The 22,048-nt window shown below is 44.0% G+C and overlaps 2 protein-coding genes and 1 pseudogene across 2 annotated transcripts in view; 2 read left to right on the top strand and 1 right to left on the bottom strand.

The window, feature by feature from the left end:
• The window catches only part of LOC121273785, a 17,756-nt pseudogene extending 16,637 nt beyond the window's left edge, over positions 1–1,119 (top strand).
• Positions 1–12,605, bottom strand: part of LOC121273765 (zinc finger protein 229-like) — a 22,599-nt gene extending 9,994 nt beyond the window's left edge. Inside the window, exon 1 of the mRNA XM_041180923.1 lies at positions 11,567–12,605. Coding sequence (XP_041036857.1) covers positions 11,567–12,243 — 677 coding nt within the window. The 5' untranslated portion in view covers positions 12,244–12,605. The remainder of the gene's footprint in view (positions 1–11,566) is intronic.
• Positions 12,606–14,166: 1,561 nt separating this feature from the next.
• On the top strand, positions 14,167–16,981 carry LOC121273776 (zinc finger protein 239-like). The gene has a single exon (XM_041180942.1). The coding sequence runs from the start codon at positions 14,731–14,733 to the stop codon at positions 15,487–15,489; it is 759 nt and encodes a 252-aa protein (XP_041036876.1). The 5' UTR covers positions 14,167–14,730; the 3' UTR covers positions 15,490–16,981.
• Positions 16,982–22,048: the final 5,067 nt, after the last annotated feature.

The following is a 22,048-nucleotide window of genomic DNA, read 5'->3' on the forward strand; positions in this document are numbered from 1 at the left end:
AAAAACACATCACACCATTCACAGCGGGGAGAGACTGTACATGTGTTCTGTGTGTGTCCGGACAAGGCTTCAACTGATCATCAAACCTGGATCATGGAGAAACCGTGCAAATGTGGGGACTGTGGGAAAGGATTCCGGTTTCCATCTGAGCTGGAAACTCATTGGCGCAGTCACACCGGGGAGAGGCCATTCACCTGCTCTGACTGTGGGAAGGGATTCACTCAGTCATCCAGCCTGCAGATACACCAGCGAGTTCACACCGGGGAGAGGCCGTTCTCCTGCGCTGAGTGTGGGAAGAGATTCATTTGGTTGTCCAACCTGCGGACACACCAACGAGTTCACACTAGGGAGATGCCATTCATCTGCTCTGAGTGTGGGAAGAGATTCACTCGGTCTTCCAACCTGTTGATACATCAGCGAGTTCACACTGGGGAGAGGCCGTTCACCTGCCCTGAGTGTGGGAAGGGATTCACTGGGTTACCTAACCTGCGGACACACCAGCGAATTCACACTGGGGAGAGGCCATTCACCTGCCCTGAGTGTGGGAAGGGCTTCATTTGGTTACCCAACCTGCGGACACACCAGCGAGTTCATACTGGGGAGAGGCCGTTCACCTGCCCTGAGTGTGGGAAGGGATTCACTGGGTTACCCAACCTGCGGATACACCAGCGAGTTCACACTGGGGAGAGGCCGTTCACCTGCTCTGAGTGTGGGAAAAAATTCAGTCGGTTATCCCACCTGATATCACACCAGCGAGTTCACACTGGGGAGAGGCCGTTCATCTGTTCCGTGTGTGGAAAGCGATTAAAACACTCATCGAATCTTCTGCAACACCAGCGGGTTCACAGTGGGGAGAGGCCGTTCACCTGCTCTGAGTGTGGGAAGGGATTCAAAGATTCATCCAGCCTTCTGAAACATCAGCGAGCTCACACCGGGGAGAGGCCTTTCGCCTGCCTTAAGTGTGGGAAGAGATTCAAAACTTCATCACATCTGCAGTCACACCAGCAAACTCACACCAGGGAGAGGCCGTTTACCTGCTCTGAGTGTGGGAAGGGTTTCACTCATTTGCCCCACTTGCTGAGACACCAGCGAGTTCACAAATGATTACAGGGATTGGATTCTGCTGTTACTGATGCTGTGAATCACATCCAGGACTGAACCATGTTCATTCTGACACTTGGTGAAGTGGGAGGGTCGAAGGGTTTCTTTCTGCTGGACTGGCCGGTCTCACGACTTTGCTTCCAGTGGCTGATGCTCTTTGAAACTTGTTGCAAATATATTGGTTCATATTTCATATGGATCATAATGTTATAGGGTGTTTTAAAGTAAAAGCTATTTAGTTTGCATTTCTGTTTGGAACTTCCCAAAGTGTGCCACTTTGCCATGGAGATGGGCTGTACAGGTTAGCAGGTTCTTTTGTTAATTTACCTGATAGTTTCTCACAGAAGGCAGTTACAGATTTGATCTTGTGTAGGCTACAGCTCACTTCAGTTCGTGTGAGGGGAAAAGAAGTTTGACGATTTGCCCAGATTTAAGCGACAGGAAGAAATCTTCAATGGTCACGGAATCACAGAGTTTTAACAGCACAGAAGGAGGCCATTCAGCCCATTGTGTCTGCATCGGCTCTCCATATGAATTTTATGACCTAGTGCCATTCCCCTGGCTTTTCCTCTGTACCCTTGCACATTGTTTCTGTTCAAATAATCATCTAATGCCCTCTTGAATGCCTTGATTGAACCTGTCTCCATCACACTTCCAGGCAGTGCATTCCAGACCCGACCCACTCACTGTGTGAAAAAGTTGTTTCTCACGTCACATTTTCTTTTGCAAATGACTTTAAATCTGTGCCCTCTCATTGTTGATCCTCTTATGAGTGGGAACAGCTTCTCCCTGTCTACCCTATCCAGCCCCCTCATGATTTTGAACATCTCTATCAAATCTCCTCTCAGCCTTCTTCTCTACAAGGAGAACAGTCCCAACCTCTCCAATCATTCCCGTAACCGAAGTTTCTCATTACTGGAATCATTCTTGTAAACCTCTTCTGCACTCTCTCCGATGCGTTCACATCCCTCCCTATGATGTGGTGTCAAGAACTGTACACAATATTCCAGCTGAGGTCTAACCAGTGTCTTATATAAATTCAACATAACCTCTCTGCTCTTGTACTCTATGCCCCTATTAATAAAACCCAGGATACTATATGCTCCATCAACTGCTCTCTCCACCTGTCCTGCCACCTTCAATGATCTATGCACATATACACCCAAGTCTTTCTGCTCCTGCAGCCCCTTCAAAATCTCACCCTTTATTTTATGTTACCTGCCCATGTTCTTCGTACCAAAATGCATCACCTCACACTTCTCGGCACTGAACTTCATCTGCCATCTATCTGCCCACTCCATTAACTTGTCTATGTCCTTTTGAAGTTCCACACCGTCCTCCTCACAGTTCACAACACTCCCAAGCTTCATATCATCCGCAAACTTTGAAATTGTCCCCTGCACACCAAGATCTAGATCATTAATATATACCAGGAAAAGCAAGGGTCCCAGTACCGACCCCTGGGGAACTCCACTACAAACCTTCCTGCAGGCCGAAAAATATCCATTGAGCCTTACTCTCTGCTTCCTATGTTTCAGCCAATTTTGTATCCATGCTGCTACTGTCCCTTTTATTCCATGAGCAATAACTTTTCTCACAAGTCCGTTCTGTGACACTGTATCAAGTGCCTTTTGAATGTCCATGAACACCACATCAGCAGCATTACCCTCAATGACCTTTTCTAATACTTCTTCAAAAAACTCCGGCGAGTCGGTTAAACACAATTTCCCCTTTAGAAATCCATGCTAGCTCTTCCTTATCAACCCATGTTTTTCTGTGAGACGACCAACTCTATCCCGAATAATTGTTCCTAGAATCTTGCCCACCACTGATTCCGTGGTCCCCATGATGTGAGGAATGGAGGTTTTTAAAAAATATATTTTTGGAGAATATTGTGTTATTCTGTTAAGAAGTGTGTGTGCGTGTGTGTGTATGAAGTCTTGGGCTGCAAGAAACAGTCTTGTTCTGAAGGCTAGGATTTCCACAGCAGAGTGGAATGGAGATACAGGTCATGTGGTATGCTTTTATTAAAGCTACAACAGTTTGCCTTGGGTAATATTACTGGATTTTTATAGCTAAACATGTATAAAGGAGCTCTGAAGAAGAGCCATATGGACATGAAACATTAACTCTGTTTTTTCTCTCCATAGATGCTGTTCGACCTGCTGAGTTTTTACAGAGTTTTCTGTTTTTGTTTCAGATTTCCAGCATCCGCAGTATCTTGCTTCTATGTATAAAGGAATGTTGCCTGGAAGGTGTTTACTTGTGGCTCTAACCAAGTACGGAGTCTTTTAGAGGGAATGTGTTGTAAAACTTACTTTAACTGTGCAACTATAATCTTGGGTGCTTAAGTTTTCTTCTATTTTTATTAATAAAACTTTTACTTTTAATTTTTTAAATCCCAAAAGTGTTACTTGAATCGCTGCTGTGATCAGTATGTTTTCTTCTCATTTTCCAAATACAAAAAAAAAAGGGTATTGCCCATAAGCCAAGTTTCCTTCCCCTTGGGATTTGGTTTGCTGAGCAATTAATATCGGTTGTGGTCATAACAAATTTGGGGGCTCTTCGCGGGAGTATTAAAATTCCTTGATTGGGTTGGAGTTTGTGAATCCAAGGGATACAAGTGTGAGAAAAAGGCTGAACTCAGGAGTTTTGTGTTGAGGGTTTTTTAAGTGGTTGGACTGCGAAATGACTTTGGCAATTGCTACGACTTTTCTAGGAGTGGAAAATGTGACTATGGAGTATTTGAAATCCCTGACTAAAACTCAGTTGAGAGAGTTAGCAGATGAAGTGCAGGTAGAGATAAAAGCGGAATTTCGTAAGGCTGATGTGGTTAAAGTACTTACCCAGTGTTTAAAGTTGGAGGAAGGGACACCTGAAACTAGTGTGTCACAGCTAGAGGCAGTAAGACTTCAGTTGCCAATGAAACAGCTTGATATAGAAAGAGATAGAGAAAGGCAAAAGCTTGAATTGGAAGAAAGAGGAAAAGAAAAAAAAAAAGAAAAACCTTGAGTTAGAAAGAAAGAGAAATGACAAAACTTGAAAAATAAAAAGACAGATGAAAATAAATAGAAATTTTTAAAAAGCTTCAATGGGAAAGAGAGGAGCAGGAAAAGGAAAAGAAAAGATTACGGGAGATAGAAATGTGAAAGCTTGAACTTCAACTTCAGAGAGAGAAGTTACCAATTGAGGAAAGAGGTAGGGAAAGAGTTAGAGAGCGACAGAGAGAGAAAGGAGCCAGACAGTATGAATTGTCTAAAGTGATGCTTAGAATAAAGGAAGAAAGGAGAGATAGTGATTCTGATGGTGACTTTGATTCCTTTGAGGAATTTGATTTAACTAAAAATCTTCAGTTAGTGCCTAAATTTACAGAGGAAGGAGTTGAAAGATATTTCAACTCATTGGAAAAGATAGCTATGAAATTGAGTTGGCCAAGAGATGCTTGGACTATCATGTTACAGAGTGTTTTGTCAGGCACAGCAATGAATGTGTATGCAAGCATATCAGAGGAACAGCCTGCAGATTATGAGATGGTAAAGAAGGCCATATTCAATGCTTATGAGCTTGTCCCTGAAGCCTACCAGTTAAAGTTTAGGACTTTAAGGAAGAGACCTCATCAGACATTTGTGGAGTTTGCAAGATAAAAAGAAATGATTTGGGATCAATGGTTCAGATCATTAAAATTAGTCAAGACATTTGAAAATGTAAGAGGGGTTATGTTTATGGAAGAATTTAGAAATAGCATTGCAGTAAACACCAAGACATATTTAGATGAAAGACAAAGTAAAACGATCAGAGAAGCTGCTGTTTAGCTGATATGTATGAAATTTCACACAAACAGTTGAGTGTAGGAAAAGGGTCATATGGAAATCAGCAAGAAATGGGAGATTTAGAAAACCTAGCCATGGTAAAAATGTTAGTGATAAGGATCACTCTGAAGGACGCCAGTCTATTAAAGGGGGAAATGTGGAAAATAGAATTGAAGGAAGGAAATTGAGATGCTCCCATTGCAATCAGGCTGGACATACAAGATCAGATAGTTGGAGGTTAAACGGGAAACCAATTGCAGTGATAGGAACTCAGAAAAAGTTCTGAAGTAAGAGAACTGTGGGCTCTGGGATCTAGGGGCAAGAAAAACCAGTGGATCTTGTACAGGTGGAGCAGGAAGAATCAGTGGTAGCGAGGGAAGTGGTAACGTGTTCACAACCTACCCAAGGGAGTTCTGAAAGGCAAGGTACAGAGATTTTATATGCAAAGGAGAGGTGTACCCATGTGTACAGGGAAGAGAAGGGAAGAAACGTGGGGACTAGCCAGTCCTTAATGTTATGGGAGAGTGCCATCTGTTGTCCAGAAGGGTTATTGCAGGAGAGAGTTTTGATCCGGGGGATTCATGGAGGAGTCAAAGATATTTCATTGTATAAGGTGAATTTAAAAAGTGATTTGAAAACAGGAGAAGTGATTGTTGGGATGGTAGAGAAATTGCCCATTGCAGGGGTTCAATTTATTCTAGGGAATGATACAGCTGGATCATAGTTATTGACTATGCCTACTGTAGTAGAGCAGCCTGTTGAGACATAATCTACAGAGGTTTTACAGAAAGAGCATCCTGGATTGTTTCCAGATTGTGTGGTGATGAGGTCACAAACACACAAGTCAAACAGGGGGAGGAAGAATCTAAAAGACAGGGGGAGGATGCTGAATTCCAGTTGGCTGGATCAATCTTTGAAAGGATTAAGCAGGAAAAGAAGATTAGAGAGGTTGAGGCTGAGTTGTTTAATTCATTGAAGTTAGTGGGGTTACAGCAGCAGGATCCAGACTTGAAGCAATAATGCCAGAGAGCTTATTCTGAAACAGGAGCTGAATACACTCCAGAGTGTTATTACATTCAGAACAATGTGTTAATGAGGAAATGGAGACTGCCTCATGTTCTGACAGATGAACAGTGGGCGATAGTGCACCAAATAGTGATACCATCTGGGTACCAGAGTGAAATTTTGAGAGGGGATTATGAAATTCCAATGACTGGACATTTGGGAATCAGGAAAACTCGAGCTAAGATACAAAAACATTTCTATTGGCCTGGACTACATAAAGATGTAGTCAAATTCTGCCAAGCATGTCACACATGTCACGTGATAGGAAAACCTCAGGCAATAATTAAGCGTGCACCTTTAATTCCAATTCCAGCATTTGAGGAACCCTTTAACAGGGTCCTGATTGATTGTGCAGGACTACTCCCTAAGACTAAAAGTGGGAATCAGTACTGACTGACAAATCATGGATGTGTCCAGGAGATTTCCAGAAGCAATACCTTTAAGGAAAATTAGAGCAAAGGTGATTGTAGAGGAGTTAAGATTTTTTTTATAACATATGGATTATCAACAGAAATGCAGTCGGATCAGGGTTCGAATTTCATGTCACAGCTGTTTAAAGAAAGAATGAACAGCCCAGGAATAAAGCAATTTAGGTCGTCAGCCTATCACCCTGAATCACAAGGTGCCTTAGAAAGGTGGCATCAGACTTTAAAGACTATGATTAGTGTATACAGTCAAGACTATCCATATGATTGGGATCAAGGGGTTCCATTCTTGTTGTTTGCTATTAGGGATGTCCTTAATGAGTCAATAGGGTTCAGTCCTTTCGAGTTAAATTATGGTCATGAAGTGAGGGGACCACTCCAACTGATTCAGGAGAAATTAGTAAATTAAAGTTCTGAAACTATTCTTCTGGATTATTTGGTGAAATTCAGAGTGAGATTAAGTAAGGCATGTGAGCTAGCTCAGAAACATTTTAAAGATATATCAACAAGTGATGGAGGCAAATGCACATAAGAGGGCAAAAGCTTGTAATTTTGTGGCTGGGGAAAAAGTATTAATATTGTTGCCAATGTCAGGTGAACCATTGAAGGCAAGGTTTAGTGGACCTTACCAGGTCAAAAAGAAACTGAGTGAGGTAAACGTTGTAATCCCCTTATGGAAGGAAGAGTCAGCGACTGAGCCACGTAAATATGCTCAAAAAATACTTTGGCAGAGAGAATAGACAGAAGGAGGTATTGGTAATTATAAGTAAAGAAACAGATGTAGGAATTAAGGATTCTAAAATTGATCTTCCTTTGATTAAACTGGACAATGATGGCATGCTTAAGAATTTAGATGGAATATTGGATTACCTTCCAGAAAAGTGTCAGAGTGATTTAAAAGAGCTATTGCAATCACACAAAGCAATTTGTGGAAATAAACTGGGGAAAACAAATTTAGCTGTACATGATGTTGATGTGGGGAATTCAGATTCAATAAGGCAACATATAGATTAAATCCAGTAAAATTAACTCAAGTGTGAAAAGAAATTGAACTCATGCTTCAAAATGACATTATAGAGCCCGGTTACAATAATTGGAGCTCACCTATTGTCATGGTGCCAAAACCGGACGGACCACAAAGATTATGTATTGATGACCGAAAAGGGAATGCAGTACCGAAAGCTGACCTATATGCTATTCCCCGTTTGGAATATTGTATCGAGAAGGTGGGACAGTCAACATTTATCACAAAAATCGACTTGCTGCTAGGATATTGGTAAGGACCCTTATCGGAGAGGGCAAAAGAAATATCAACTTTTGTGACACCGGATGGTTTGTACCAATGCAACGTAACGCCTTTTGGTATTAAAAATGCACCAGCAACATTTCAGAGATTAACAAACAAAGTGACTGAGGAAACGTGTTGTTTACTTTGATGACTAAATAGTGTTCAGTCAAATGTGCAAGGAACACTTACAAGACTTAAAGGAACTGTTTGATCGACTGCAGGAAGTCAATTTTGTTGCAAATTTGGCGAAAAGTGAATTTTTGAACGTGCAAGTCACGTATTTAGCTCACACTGTTGGACACGGTCAAGTGGCCCCACGAGGTGCAAAAGTAAAAGCTGTTGCAGAATTCCCAGTGCCTACCGCAAAAAGAGAAGTTTTGAGATTTCCTCGCATGAGTGGATTTTATCGGAAATTTGTGCCAAATCTCAGCAGTGCAGTTGCTCCAGACTGGATTTTTAAAAAAGAACAGAAAATTCCAATGCCAAGTTCCCATCTGGGATTTGGTTTGCATAGCAATTAACACCGGCTGTGGTCGTGACATTTGTCCAGCGTCAGCCGTGGCTCAGCGGATTGCACTCACACCTCTGAGTCAGAAGGTTGTGGATTCAAGTCCCAGTCCAGGGACCTAAAGACAAAAATCACATCCTACATTCCTCGTGCCAGCACTGAGGGAGTGCTGCACTGTTGGAGCTGTTGTCCTCTGGTTGAGATACGAACCCAAGGGCGCTGTCTGCTGCTTCAGATGGACATCGAAGTTCCCTATTTTGCAGGGGAGTTATCCCCAGTGCCCTGCCAATATTTATCCCTCAGTCAACATCACTCAAAACAGATCATCTGGTCAGTATCATGTTGCTGTTTGTGGGATCTTACTGTGTATAAATTGGCTGTCACGTTTCCAACGTTTCAACAGTGACTGCACTTCAAAAGTACTTCATTGGTTGCAAAGTGCTTTGGGATGCATTGCGGTTGTGAAAGACACTATATAAATGCAGGTTTTTAAGTTTAGGATTGATGTCATCAGCCCTTGTTATCTGTAACTAATGAGAAGTTAATCAAGGTTCATTACTGAACATTCATCTGTTTCATGATTGGCTTTTAATATGAAATCAATATATAGTCAAAAGAAAAATTGCAGAAGATGAAAAAGCTGAAAGTAGCCACATGTTAGAGGTTTAAAAGGCTTCCTTGATCTTGTTACTTATAACAGCGAATACGGTACGAAGGTGATTGAATTTTAAAACTAAATTTGACTACCCAGGCCTATCTACAATTTCTTACATTACAACAGTGACTACACTTCAAAAGTACTTCACTGGCTGTAAAATGCTTTAGGAGGTTCTGTGGTCATGAGAGACGCCATTTTATTTCTAATTGTCCACAAACTTGGATATATTACACTCAATCTTAACTCATCAAGATCATGAATAAAGATTAAGTCTTATTTTTGTGTAATAACCTTGTCTTAGACAGCAATCCGAATACTCTGTGAAAATTCAAACACACTATATCCTGAATTATTTGTTTAAAAACACAGCGAGTGACGTGGAAAGCACTGCCTGAAAATGGTGCGAGAAGCAGTTGCGACAGATTCTTGAAAGGGAAAGGAAATTGCAGGGCGATGTGATGAAATGGGTAACTCTTTCAAAGTGCCAGCATGTACACAATGGGCTGAATGGCCTACTTCTGTGCTCTATGAGCCTCGCAAGCATTTCAAATGAGTGGTAATGACCTGGAACCCACTTCCTAACAGGGGGCTGGAAGCTGAGATGATGGAATGATTTCAAAAGTAAATTGAAGGGGCACCTGAGGGAAATAAACCTACAGGGATATGGGGATAGAACAGGAAAATAGGACAGAATAGTTTGTTCTTCAGAGAGCTAATATGAACACAATGGGCCAAATGGCCCTGTTCTCTGTCCTAATGCACATTTGAATTAAAGAGAAGAGCTACAACTACTCCAGTCTCTCCAACTAATTGACATGCCTCATCCCCGATCCCATTCTTGTCAATCTCCTATCAGACTTGCTGTAGTCATGTGACCTCTGCCACGATGGAGTCCCTGCAGGCAGTCATCTTACATGCAGTCCAATATACTAGAGAGACTGTATTCTTTGAATTTGTAACACTTTGTGAACCAATTGGCACTCTGGAGGAAAATGAAGAGAGGTGAGATGATTGTTGATCATGCAGAGCCCAAGGGGTATTGGTACGTGGAATAAATAGGATGGTTTGATTAGCCCCCTACAGGTGCATTGTGTATGAAGTTAGGTGAAGGGGAAGGATGGAAAAACTGGGGCTGCTGCTCAGAAGGAGATATCAATGGGGGCTCCCTGGAGAATGTCATTCCTAGTTCCCCTGAGAACATTAAAAGGTAAGCACATAGTTGTAGATCAGGGGTCACATGTAGGCAGGGATGATAAAGTCCTTTCCATGAAGGTTATGAGTGAATCAATTGAGTTTTTATAACTATCTGGAAGCTGCCATTGTGCAGAATTTTGCAGTCCACCACCAGCGGGTTTGCAGGCAGGGAGGCCCATAAAATTCCTCTTTCTAATGCCCTCCAACCTATCCTGACCTCTCTGCAATTTATGGTGGGATGGGCGAGACCGAGGCTGGCCCACCCACCCTTACCCCAACTGAAGTCCTTAAGTAGGCAGTTAATGAACACTTAAGGACGGTTTCCCACCCGGCCTCAATTTTGAAGCAGGTGGGAGGAGTTCATGGGCAGAGGGGATTCCTGGAAAGTGACCCTGCTCAGACCTCAGACGAGAAGGGGGTGGCACCTCTATCAACAGCCTTTTTTCAACATCAGGTGATCCCCCCACCCAAAAAAAATCTCCTCTGCACCCTCACTAAGAATTTCACATCTTTCCTAAAATGTGGGGCCCAGATATAGGGTTGCATTCTGGAGGGTTAGAATTGAAAAGCAGGGAGTTTATGTTCAACTTGTTTCGAACCATGGTTAGACTATACTGGGAGTACTGTCAACATCTGTGATCTCCATTTAGAAAAAGGAAATAGAGGCACTGGAGAAGGGGCAACAAAGATTCACAAGAATAATATCAGAACTGAGAGCATTTAACCCTCAGGAAAGGCTGGGGCTGCTTTTCTCTAGAAAAGAGAAGACTGAAGGGTGACCTTCTTTAAGATGATGAAGGGATTCAATAATCCAATAGGGATTTCATGAGAAACCTCTTTACCCAGCAAGCGCAGAGAACGTGGAACTCGCTACCACAGTGAGTGGTTGAGGTGAATCGCATGAATACATTTAAAGCAAAGCTAGATGCATACATGAGGGAAAAAGGAATAGAAGGATATGCTGATGGGGGGAGATGAAGAGAGGTGGGTGGAGGCTCATGTGGGGCATAAATACTGACAGAGACCAATTGAGCTGACTGGCCTGGCCCTGTGCTGTAGACTCAATGGAACAGAGACAAATGTATTTATTTTAGATCTGTAGTGGTAGGAAAAACACTATTTACTATCCAGGATAAAATAAATGTCCTTCATCAGCTTTTGTAGATCATTTCAGTGGAAATGTGCACTCCCAGGATCAAAGAGCATCAGCCACTGGAAGCAAAATCGTGAACTTGGCCAGTCCAACAGAAAGAAACCCACCGACCCTCCCACTTCACCCAGTGTCAGAATGAACATGGCTCAGTCCTGGATGTGATTAACAGCAGCAACAACAGCACAATCCAACCCCGGAATCACTTGTGAACTCGCTGGTGTCTCCGCAGGCTGGATAATTGAGTGAATCCCTTCCCACACATGGAACAGGTGAACGGCCTCTCCCTGGTGTGAACATGCCAGTGCTTCCTCAGGGTGGATGAATGGCTGAATCCCTTCCCACACACAGTACAGGTGAACAGCCGCTCCCCAGTGTGGACTCGCTGGTGTATCAGCAGGGTAGATGAATGCCTGAATCCCTTCCCACACACAGAGCAGGTGAACGGCCTCTCCCCGGTGTGAACCCGCTGGTGTATCAGCAGGGTTGATGACCATCTAAAACCCTTCCCACACTCAGAGCAGCGGAAAGGTCTCTCCTCAGTGTGAATGCGCTGGTGGCCCATCAGTTCCCGAGAGCTTTTGAAGCCACTTCCACAGTCAGAGCATTTAAACGGTCTCTCATTCGTGTGAGTGACATGGTGTCGCAGCAGGTGGGATAACTGAGTGAATCCCTTCCCACACTCAGAGCAGGTGAACGGCCTCTCCCCGGTGTGAACTCGATGGTGGATCTGCAGGTTGGATAACTGAGTGAATCCCTTCCCACACTCAGAACAGATAAATGGCCTCTCCCCAGAGTGAACTCTCCGGTGCCTCCGCAGGGCGGACGAATCACTAAATGCATTCGCACACTCAGAGCAGGTGAATGGCCTCTCCCTCGTGTGAACTCGCTGGTGTGTCTGCAGGTGGGATGAATCATTGAATCCCTTCCCACACATGGAGCAGGTGAATGGCCTCTCCCCAGTGTGACTGCGTCGATGAGTTTCCAGCGCAGATGGGGAACGGAATCCCTTCCCACAGTCCCCACATTTCCATGGTTTCTCCATGGTGCACGTGTCCTTGTGTCTCCCCAGTTTTAATGGTCAGTTGAAGCCTCGTGTAAACACAGAACCCCTGTACGGTCTGTCCCCGCTGTGTGAACAGTGTGATGTTGTTTTCAGGCTGTGTAACTGGTGTAAACTCTTTCCACAGTCAGTGCATTGGAACACTCTCACTCGGGTGTGTGTGTCTCGGTGCTTTTCCAGTCACACTGATGTTTAAAATCTTCTGAAGCAAACAGAGCAAACAAAGATTTCTCCAGATGACATTCGGTTCCCATGAATGGAATGACTCTCTCAGATCTTGATGTGACATTTGATGTGAGATTTCTATCCATAAATTCTCCCCTTCTAATATCCTGTGAAAGATGTTTACAGAAGTCATCGCTGTCAGTGCAGGATAGAAATTCATAAAAGAGAATTGTAGTTGCTATGGAAGATTCTTTCTTCTCTCATTTTGGGGAGGCGGTGGCATAGCATTACTGTCACTGGATTAGTCTGTCAGTGACCCAGAGAAATGCTCTAGGGACCTGGGTTCGAATCCCACCATTGCAGATGGTGAAATGTGAACCCAATAAAAATCTGAAATTAAAAGACCACAAAACCATTGCCGATTGTCATAAAAACCCATCTGGTTCACTGATGTCCTTATGGAAAAAAATATGCTGTCCTTACCTGGTCGGGCCTACATGTGACTGCAGATCCACAGCAATGTGGTTGACTCTTAAATGCCGTCTGAAAAAGGGCAATTAGGGATGGGCAATAAATGCTGGTCTAGCCAATGATGCCCACATCCCATGAACAAATATTTTTTAAAAAGGTGTAAATCTCACCCCACACACTGTCCCTCTGCTGTACCTAATATACAACCTCCCTGTTCTCGTGATCAGCCAAACATACGAATTAGAATGAGTAGGCTACTCGAGCCTCCACTGCCATTCAATTAAGATCCACATTCCCGCCTACCCCTGATAACCTTTCACCCCCTTGCTTGCATGCTGATCAACAGTCCATGCACACTGTTTCTTGCCCAAGAGTTGAGGGTCTTCATAAATTTACTAATCAGAGCCAGGGAGAATCTGAGGAAGAACTTTAATTAGGCAGCAAGTGGTCATGATCTGGAACTCGCTGCTTACGAGGGTAATGGAAGTGGAGACAATTCATGATTTCAAAATGAAATTGGATGGGACTTGGAAAGAAATAACTTTGCAGGGGAAGGGGATATAGAGGGGGAATGGGACAGAATTGATTAGTCTACAAAGAGTTGGCATGGACTCAACTTGTCGAATGGACTCCTGTGCCGTTTGACTCTATGACTGGAAATATATAATATAGCTACATTACAGGACTAGACATAATAATACATGTACTTTATTACAGAGCCTTTTAGCCAGACAAATAAATGTGTCAAGCTGAGGGAGCAAAGGATGTCAATGTCTTTAAGAGAGAGAGAGAGACCTGGGCCAACCTTTCCAGAGTCTGCACCCTCCCTGGATTCACTTCCTTTCCCTTCAGTTCCTGCAAGTCAACAATTTACCCCCAAAATGAGAAAAGAAATGGAAAGGGGGAGAAAAGAAAGTGTTTTACTCACAGATGTTGGACACAGAAGGAAGTTTTAGTCTGTGTGAAGCTCAATCTGCATTCACACCAATCCCGCGCTCTGATTGGCTGGAAGACTAGAGTCCTTCCGGTCCTCCAACTGTTCCCATTGGTCAATCCCTCAGCATGAAGGGAAGGAGCGGGTTCTCCCCCGCACATGCGCAGCTTCCCTCTCCCGAGTTCTCCGAGCGGCTTCTCGCTCTGGCCGGAGCCGATTGCCTGGAAACCTTGGCTCGAGGAGGGGGAGGGGGAGGGGGAGGGGTATCAATGGGTGGGGGCGGGGCTCCCGTGCCCGCGCGCCTGGCCTGAAGACTGAACCCGAGGACGTCACCGCGGAGCAGAGTGATTCCTATTGGCTGATTCAGGCAGGGTTCCATTGTGGACGTCACAATGCGGAAGTTGGACAATGAGCTTCAGAATAAAACTTTCTCCTGTGTCCAACATCTGTGAGTAAACCAATGTTTCCCCCTTTCCATTTCTTTTCTCATTTTGGGGGCAAATTGTTGATTTGCAGGAACTGAAGGGAAAGGAAGTGAATCCAGGGAGGGTGCAGACTCTGGCAAGGTTGGCCCAGGTCACTCTCTCTAAAAGAGATTTGACATCCTTGGAACTGAATATCATTAACCTTTGAATCTAGAAGGAAACTGTTTGTCTGACATCCTTTGACCTAGAAGGGGAAACGTTTCTGTGTTCTGTCAGCTTCAAAAGGTTCTAAACATCAGGGGGACTGGAAAAGGCCTGAGACCCACACACCCGAATGAGAGGCTTCCAGTGCATTGACTGTGGAAAGAGCTTTAACATGAAAAAACATTGCACCATTCACAGCGAGGAGACCGTACACGTGTTCTGTGCAAACGATTCTTCATCTGTTTGTAGAACCTGGAGAGATACCAGCAAATGGAGAAACCATGGAGATGTGGGGACTGTGGGAAAGGATTCAAATTCCCATCTGAGCTGGAAGCTCATCAACGCATTCACACCGGGGAGAGGCCATTCAACTGCTCTCGCTGTGCAAAGTGGTTTAGAAGGTCATCCTCCCTGCTGAGACACCAGCGAGTTCACACCGGGGAGAGGCCGTTCACCTGCTCTGTGTGTGGGAAGGGATTCACTCAGTCATCCAACCTGCAGATCCACCAGCGAGTTCACTCTGGTGAGAGGCCATTCACCTGCCCTGAGTGTGGGAAGGGATTCACTCAGTTATCCAACCTGCTGCAGCACCATGTCACCCACACGAGTGAGAGACCTTTTAAATGCTCTGACTGTGGGAGCGGCTTCAAAAGCTCTCAGGACCTGATGATCCACCAGCGCATTCACACTGAGGACAGACCATTCAGCTGTTCTCACTGTGCGGAGAGGTTTAGAAGGTCATCCACCCTGCTGATACACCAGCGAGTTCACACCAGGGAGAGGCCGTTCACCTGTACTGTGTGTGGGAAGGGTTTCAGTCATTCATCCACCCTGCTAACACACCAGCGAATTCACAATGGAGAGAAGCCCTTTACCTGCTCTGTGTGTGGGAGGGGATTCACTCAGTCAGCCAATCTGCAGATCCACCAGCGAGTTCACTCTGGTGAGAGGCCGTTCAGCTGCTCTGTGTGTGGGAAGGGATTCACTCAATTATCCCACATGCAGAGACATCAGCGAGTTCACAAGTGATTACAGGGGTTGGATTTTGCTGTTGTTGCTGCTGTTCATCACATCCAGGACTGAAACATGTTCATTCTGACATTGGTGAAGTAGGAGGGTCGGAGGGTTTCTTTCTGCTGGACTGGCCAGTCTGACAGCTTTGCCTCCGGTGGGCTGATGCACCTTGAGCCTGGGAGTGCACATTTCTCCCTCGCCTGTGTACCTGGCTTCCGCTTAATTGTATTCATGCTATCCACATCAACCACTCGCTGTGGTAGATGGTTCCACATTAAGTCCTCTAAGTTTTGATATTATTCTTGTGTATCTTTGTTGCCCCTTCTCCAGTACCTCTATTTCTTTTTTTCTAAATGGAGATCACAGATGTTGGCAGTACTCCCAGTGTAGTCTAACCATGGTTGGAAACAAGTTGAACATAACCTCTCTGCTTTTCAATTCTATCCCTCTGGAATGAAACCCTATATCTGGGCCCCATACTTTAGGAAAGATGTGAAGTCCTTCGAGAGGGTGCAGAGGAGATTGAGGAGAATGGCACCAGGGATGAGGGACTTCACTTAGCTGGAGAGACTGGGGTAACTGAAGCTCTTCTCCCATGTGTTCATTAGGGCAGAGAATGGGGCCATTCAGCCCTTTGAGTTAATGCTGGTTCTCTGTCGAGCAGTTCCATTGCCCCATCCCAACCCCTTATCCCTGTAGGTTCATTTTGATCAAGTTCCCATGCAGTTTCTTTTTAAAAGTCATTGCTTCACCTCTGCTTCTAACCCCCTCATAGGGAATGGGTTCCAGGCCCGTTCCAATTGCTTTAAATGCACACGAGACTCATAGAGGACAGGAGGCCAAACGGCCCTTTGTGCTTATGCTCTTTGAAAGAGCTCTCCAATTAATCCCATTATCCTGCAGTTTCCTTTTCCTTTCAAGAATCTGCCCCATATCCTTTAAAAGATATAATTGAACCTCCTTCTCTCACTGTTTTCAGGCAGCAAATTTCAAATCACAACAGCTCGCTGTGTTTTCAAACAAATCATTCAGGATATAGTGTGTTTGGATTTTCACAGAGCATTCGAAATGGTGTCAAAGACATGGTTATTACACAAAATTAAAGCTCAATCTTTATCAATGATTTTGATGAGGGGCCTGATTTTAAATATCCAAGTTTGCGGACAATTAGAAATAAATTGCATTTCTATAGCACCTCTCATGACCACAGGACCTCCTAAACCATTTTACAGCCAATGATGTACTTTTGAAGTGTCATCACTGTTTAACGTAGAAAACTGTATGTTCCCCTGGGTAATCAAGTTTAGTTGTAGAATTCAATCACTTTCACAACGTATTCACTGTCATAAGTAACAAGGTCAAGGAAGCCATTTTAAACTAACATGTGGCTTCCTGCAGCCATTTCACACTCTGTAACTTTTCTTTATTAACTGTGTATTGATTTCATATTAAAAGCCAGTCATGATACAAACAATTATTCAGTAGTGAACCTTGATTAAGTTCTCATTAGTGAATCAAAGTAATAGATAATCATATTGTAAAGGCTGGATCTTTATTTTTAAAATAACACTATATGAACCTAAATGTTTCAAGAAACTGCAGAGCTAGCAGAAATTGTTTAAACAAATAAATTATTTTCTAACTTTGATTAGCTACAGGACATCATATTCTGCCAAAGTCCAGCTCATTGTTTAATCCAATCAGGATTAGTAAGAAAGAATGCTATTGTCTTCCACAAACTGTCATTTTGAACCAGTGTATCTTGTATTAACCAAATGTATTCATTAAGGATTGCTGTATTAATTAGCGACCAGTCAGTAATAGTTGATTGAATAAGTAAGCCTTAATTGAGTTACAATTAATGAATCAATAATGAATTAGTAATTATAGTAAAAGGTGGGGTTTTATTTTCTGTAAAAATGTAAAACATTCATTGCTGTGTATTTCAAGAAAGTGCAATGAAGAGAAATGTATTGGCAAGAGAGACCTTCAGGCTCTGATTAGCCTTAAAATTTGAATCTGTATGAATAAGGGATGGTATAGAATCAGATAAAGGGATGGTGTGAAACAGTTCTGTTGTATTCCTGTCTAAGATAATGAGAGATGGTGGCGTAAGTAATTGAGGATCCAATTAATTTAACTCGCAACCAAATTGACCAATTATCTTGTTACAACAGGCCCAACTCTGACGTGAAGTAATGGTCACTTTGGGGATAAAAGTAGAGGTTCTGAAGGTCTCCCTTGCTAGCCAAGTACTGAAGACTGCTGAGGCCGAGTTCCAAGGAAATTATTGTCAGGGAAGGAGCCAGACTCTGAGGGTGAATTCCACAAGAATTACTGTCAAAGAAGGAGTCAGAGAGTGTTACGTTTTGACAGACTGATCATCCACATGAAGTTGTATAAGTCAATGTCTTGTCCAAACCAAAGTGAATTTATGAGATGGCAAGTTGGGGGTGGCTGAAATCAATTAAATTACAATTAACAAGATCAGATAATGTAAATCTTAAATTAAAAACGTGCATTTCTATAGCAGCTATCACGACCACGGGACATCCCAAAGTGCTTTACAGCCAAAGAAGTACTTTTGAAGTGCAGTCACTGTGGAAATGTAGGAAATGCAGCAGCCAATTTGCACACAGCAAGATCCCAACAATGTGATCTCAGCAATGTGTTAGTGATCAGATGATCTGTTTTTAGTGATGTTAATTGATAAATTTTCACTAGGACACTGGGGATAACTCCCCTGCTGAACTTCAACATTGTGGCCCTGGGAAGTTCTAAGTCCACCCAAAGCAGCAGATGAGGCCCTTGGGTTAGCATCTCATCCAAAAGACAGCAGCTCTGACAGTGCAGCACTTCCTCAGTGCCGGCACTTGGAATGTTGAATGTGATTTTTGTCCTCAAGTCCCTGGACTAGGACTTGAACCCACAACCTTCTGACCCAGTGGTGAGAGTGTGATCCACTGACCCACAGCTGACCCTATAGACAATACAATGTTAGAAGGGGAAAGTAACCCTTTAAAATCCTCCATCCTTTGCCTCCAGTGCCTCAACCTAATAATGAAAACCTTGGATAAATAACAAGTATTTGATGGACAAATGTTGAAATGTTGGTTCAGAGCTACAAGTTGCAACTTCCTATTGGACCCTCCAGCACCTTTCTGTCTCTCTATTGCTCGTGTCAATTAAAGCCAGGTGACGGAGTTGAGGGCTGAATTTATCTGAGAATAACAGGGCCTGCACCCCAGTTGGGAAACTGCCATGGGCATCGCACTGATAGAGAGACAGGAAGGTGTTGGAGGACTGACTGGGAAATGGGCCTCCAACCAATCGGGACCCGGGAGGGGGTGACCGGGGCTGATAGTGACCCAACCCCTGGGTTTCAGTGCACCTGTGTCCAAAGTGGGGAGTCACGGGAACAGGGCACAGAGGAGCCGAAGAGAAGCCATTTGGGTCCAGACCATTGTGCACATCCTTTTACTCTGGTTGTCTTTGATCCTGAAGTAATTTTCTGAGTTTTTTTAACCATGTTCTGTTTCATTAATAAAGTTTTATCAGTAAAAATAGTTGATTTTGCTGGACTTTTCATGATTAGATTTCTGCACTTTAAGGAAAGTGGGTGAGAGGGGTTGGCAGGCTCTTTAACAGAAAGTGAGTCCCTCTGAGGTAATTGACGAAGGAGCTAGAGGGGGAGATGAGATTTTATTTTTTTGACACTGCGAGTTGTTCTGATCTGCCTGAAAGCAGATTCAATAGTATCTTTCCAAAAGGTAAATACTTGAAAGGGAAGAGTTTGCAGGGCTGTGGGGAGAGAGCAGAGCAGTTGGATGAATCAGATAGTCCTTTCAAAGAGATGGCAGGGCCACAATGGGAATTCCAGACATTGTTGACATCACTGTAGATATTGCAGACACCGCATTTATTTATCTGTGATCACAGAATCTCACAGCACAGAAGGAGGCCGTTCGGCCCATCGTGCCTCTGCTGGCTCTTTGAAAGAGCTACTTAATTAGTCCCACTGTCCTGTCCTTTCCCCATCAGCCCTGCAAATTAGTCCCCTTCCAGTATTCCCTTTGTTGAATCTGCTTCCATCAGCCTTTCAGGCAATGCATTCCGAATCACTGTGTAATGATCTATCTTCCTCATTTCCCCTCTGGCTTTTATGTCAATTGCCTTCAACCTGTGTCCTCTGGTTAACAACTCTTTTGTCAGTGGAAACAGTTTCTCTTTATTTACTCAATGTAAACCATTAATGATCTTGATCACCTCTATCAAATCTCCTCTTAGCCTTCACTGCTGTAAGGAGAACAACCCTGGCATCTCCAGTGTGTTCACATCACTGAAGTTCCTCATTCCTGTACCCGTACTAAATTCCTGCACCTTTTCCAAGGCCTTGACATCCTTCCTGAATTGTGGGGCCCATACATGGGGTTCATTTTTAGAGAAATAGCACTGAAAAGCAAAGATGAAATGTTAAACCTATATTGAGCCTTTGTTAGACCACAGTTGGAATACTGCAAACAGTCTGGGTGTCCTCATTATCCAACAGGATAGAGAGGACCTGGAGAAGGTGCAAGAAAGATTCACAGAGCTGATTCCAGAACTGAGAGTGTTTAAGTTACAGGATTGATTGAACAATCTGGGGCTTTTTTTATCTGGAAAAGGGATGGCTGAGGGCTGATCTGGTAGAGGACTTTAAGATTAAGAAGGGGTGTGAAAGGGTTGATGTAGAGACGTAGAGTATCCACTTGTGGGTGAGACCAGAAATGGGGATATAATTATAAGAAAACCGTTGATAAATTCAATAGGAATTTGGGAGGAAAGTTTCTTTGTTCAGAGGGAGGTGAGAATGTGGACTTCGCTACCACATGAAGCGGTTCAGGTGAGTGACAGGTACATTGGAGGAGAACCTAGATGAACATAAAAGAGAGAAAGGAATAGAAGGTTCTGCTGATGGGGAAGGGTGATGAAGTAGAATTGAAGGAAGCTCAGTGGAGCATATACGCTGCCATAAAGTGACTTAGCAAATGTCAGAATGAACATGGTTCAGTCCTGGCTGTAACTAGCAGCTGCAATAACAGGAGGATCCAACCACTGCTGACCTTGCTGGAGTCTCAGCAGGGTGATGACCAAGCGAATCACTTCCCAAACTTGTTGCAGATGAATGGCCTCTCCCCTGTGTGATTTTTGTGTCAGGAGGTGGGATGACTGAATGAGTCTCTTGTTACACACGGAGCAGGTGAATGTCCGCTCCTCACTGAGACCTCACTGCTGGCTCTGTGGGCTGGCAGAATTTGCCACTTCCCACATAAGGATCAGGTGAAGAGTCTCTTCCCCATGTGGACTCGTGAGTGTAACAGCATGTGAGTGGAAAGGGCAAATTCCTTTACACACATGGAGCAGGTGAATGGCCTCTCACTGGTGTGACTGCATCGATGAATTTCCAGTGCAAATGGGGATCTGAATCCATTCCCACAGTTCCTGCATATCCACATGTGCATGTTCTCTCCCATCTCTAAATGGTGCAATGTTTTTCAGACTGTTAAAGCTTTTTCCACAGCCAGTGCATTGGTATACTCTCAACCCCCTGTCTGTATTTTCTGCTTTTCCATTCACACACACATTTGAAATTTTTCCCACAGATGAAACAGAAAAAAAATTCTACTTTTGATTCGAAGGCTGATGATATTCAAGTCCTGATGAATCGAGTGATTCTGTCTGATGCTGAAACGATGTTTGGTTTGAGCTTACTGTATGTAAATCCCCCTCTGCTAATAGATCTCATGATGCCAAATTGAAGGAGAGCAGGGGAGTTATTCCTGGCATCCTGGCCACATCTGTCCTTCATTCAACATCAGAACAAAATATTGGTGGAATGCAGATGTTCGTTTGTGATGTCAACGCAACTGAAGCAGAAGTACAGAGAGAAATTCTGAAATGACAATTCTGGTTTTCCGAAAGCACACTTCTCCCTCTCAAAACTATAAATCTATGCCCCCAACACACTCCCTCCTCCCTATTGATTGTAACGGTAATTCATCCTACTATCCTCCTCCTGCTTTTTTCCAATTCTCCTCCCCTGAAGGTGTTGACTCGCGGGTTCAGTTTTACACTCACTTATTGCCCTCCCCAATATGTCACCCAGGTGTCTAAATCTTTACACCTGAAGTTAACGAACTGTTTTGCTAAGGGGGCGACACAGTCATATTGAGTAACTTCCCACATGTACTTTGTGTCAGGGTGGGTTCACTGCGCCCCAGACCCCCAATTTCCATCCCAGTCCCAGGAGTTTGGAGACTGGGCTCCAGATGGGTAATGGCGACCTCAGATCCCACAATCCCCCGCGCTGGGGAAAGAGGTCTATCCGCCGCGCGGGCGGGCGCCGCGGGGCTGCGCATGTCGGAGGGAGAGTGGAAGCTGCGCATGCGCGTAGAAATGTGATTTCGATTGGCCAACCGCTTAAATCGTCCCTCGTCATGGAGGTCAAAGGGTCTCCCGGGCTCACGAAAGCTTCCCACTACTCCATTGTCTTCGTTGGGGGGGGGGGGGGGGAATAGTGGAATTGACCAATGGG

The sequence above is a fragment of the Carcharodon carcharias genome (assembly GCF_017639515.1).
Source record: "Carcharodon carcharias isolate sCarCar2 chromosome 27 unlocalized genomic scaffold, sCarCar2.pri SUPER_27_unloc_1, whole genome shotgun sequence".
Classification (NCBI taxonomy): Eukaryota; Metazoa; Chordata; class Chondrichthyes; order Lamniformes; family Lamnidae; genus Carcharodon; species Carcharodon carcharias.

Coding starts and splice junctions, on each gene's coding strand:
- LOC121273776 (XM_041180942.1), top strand. CDS start 14,731: ATGGAGAAACCATGGAGATGTGGGGACTGTGGGAAAGGATTCAAATTC.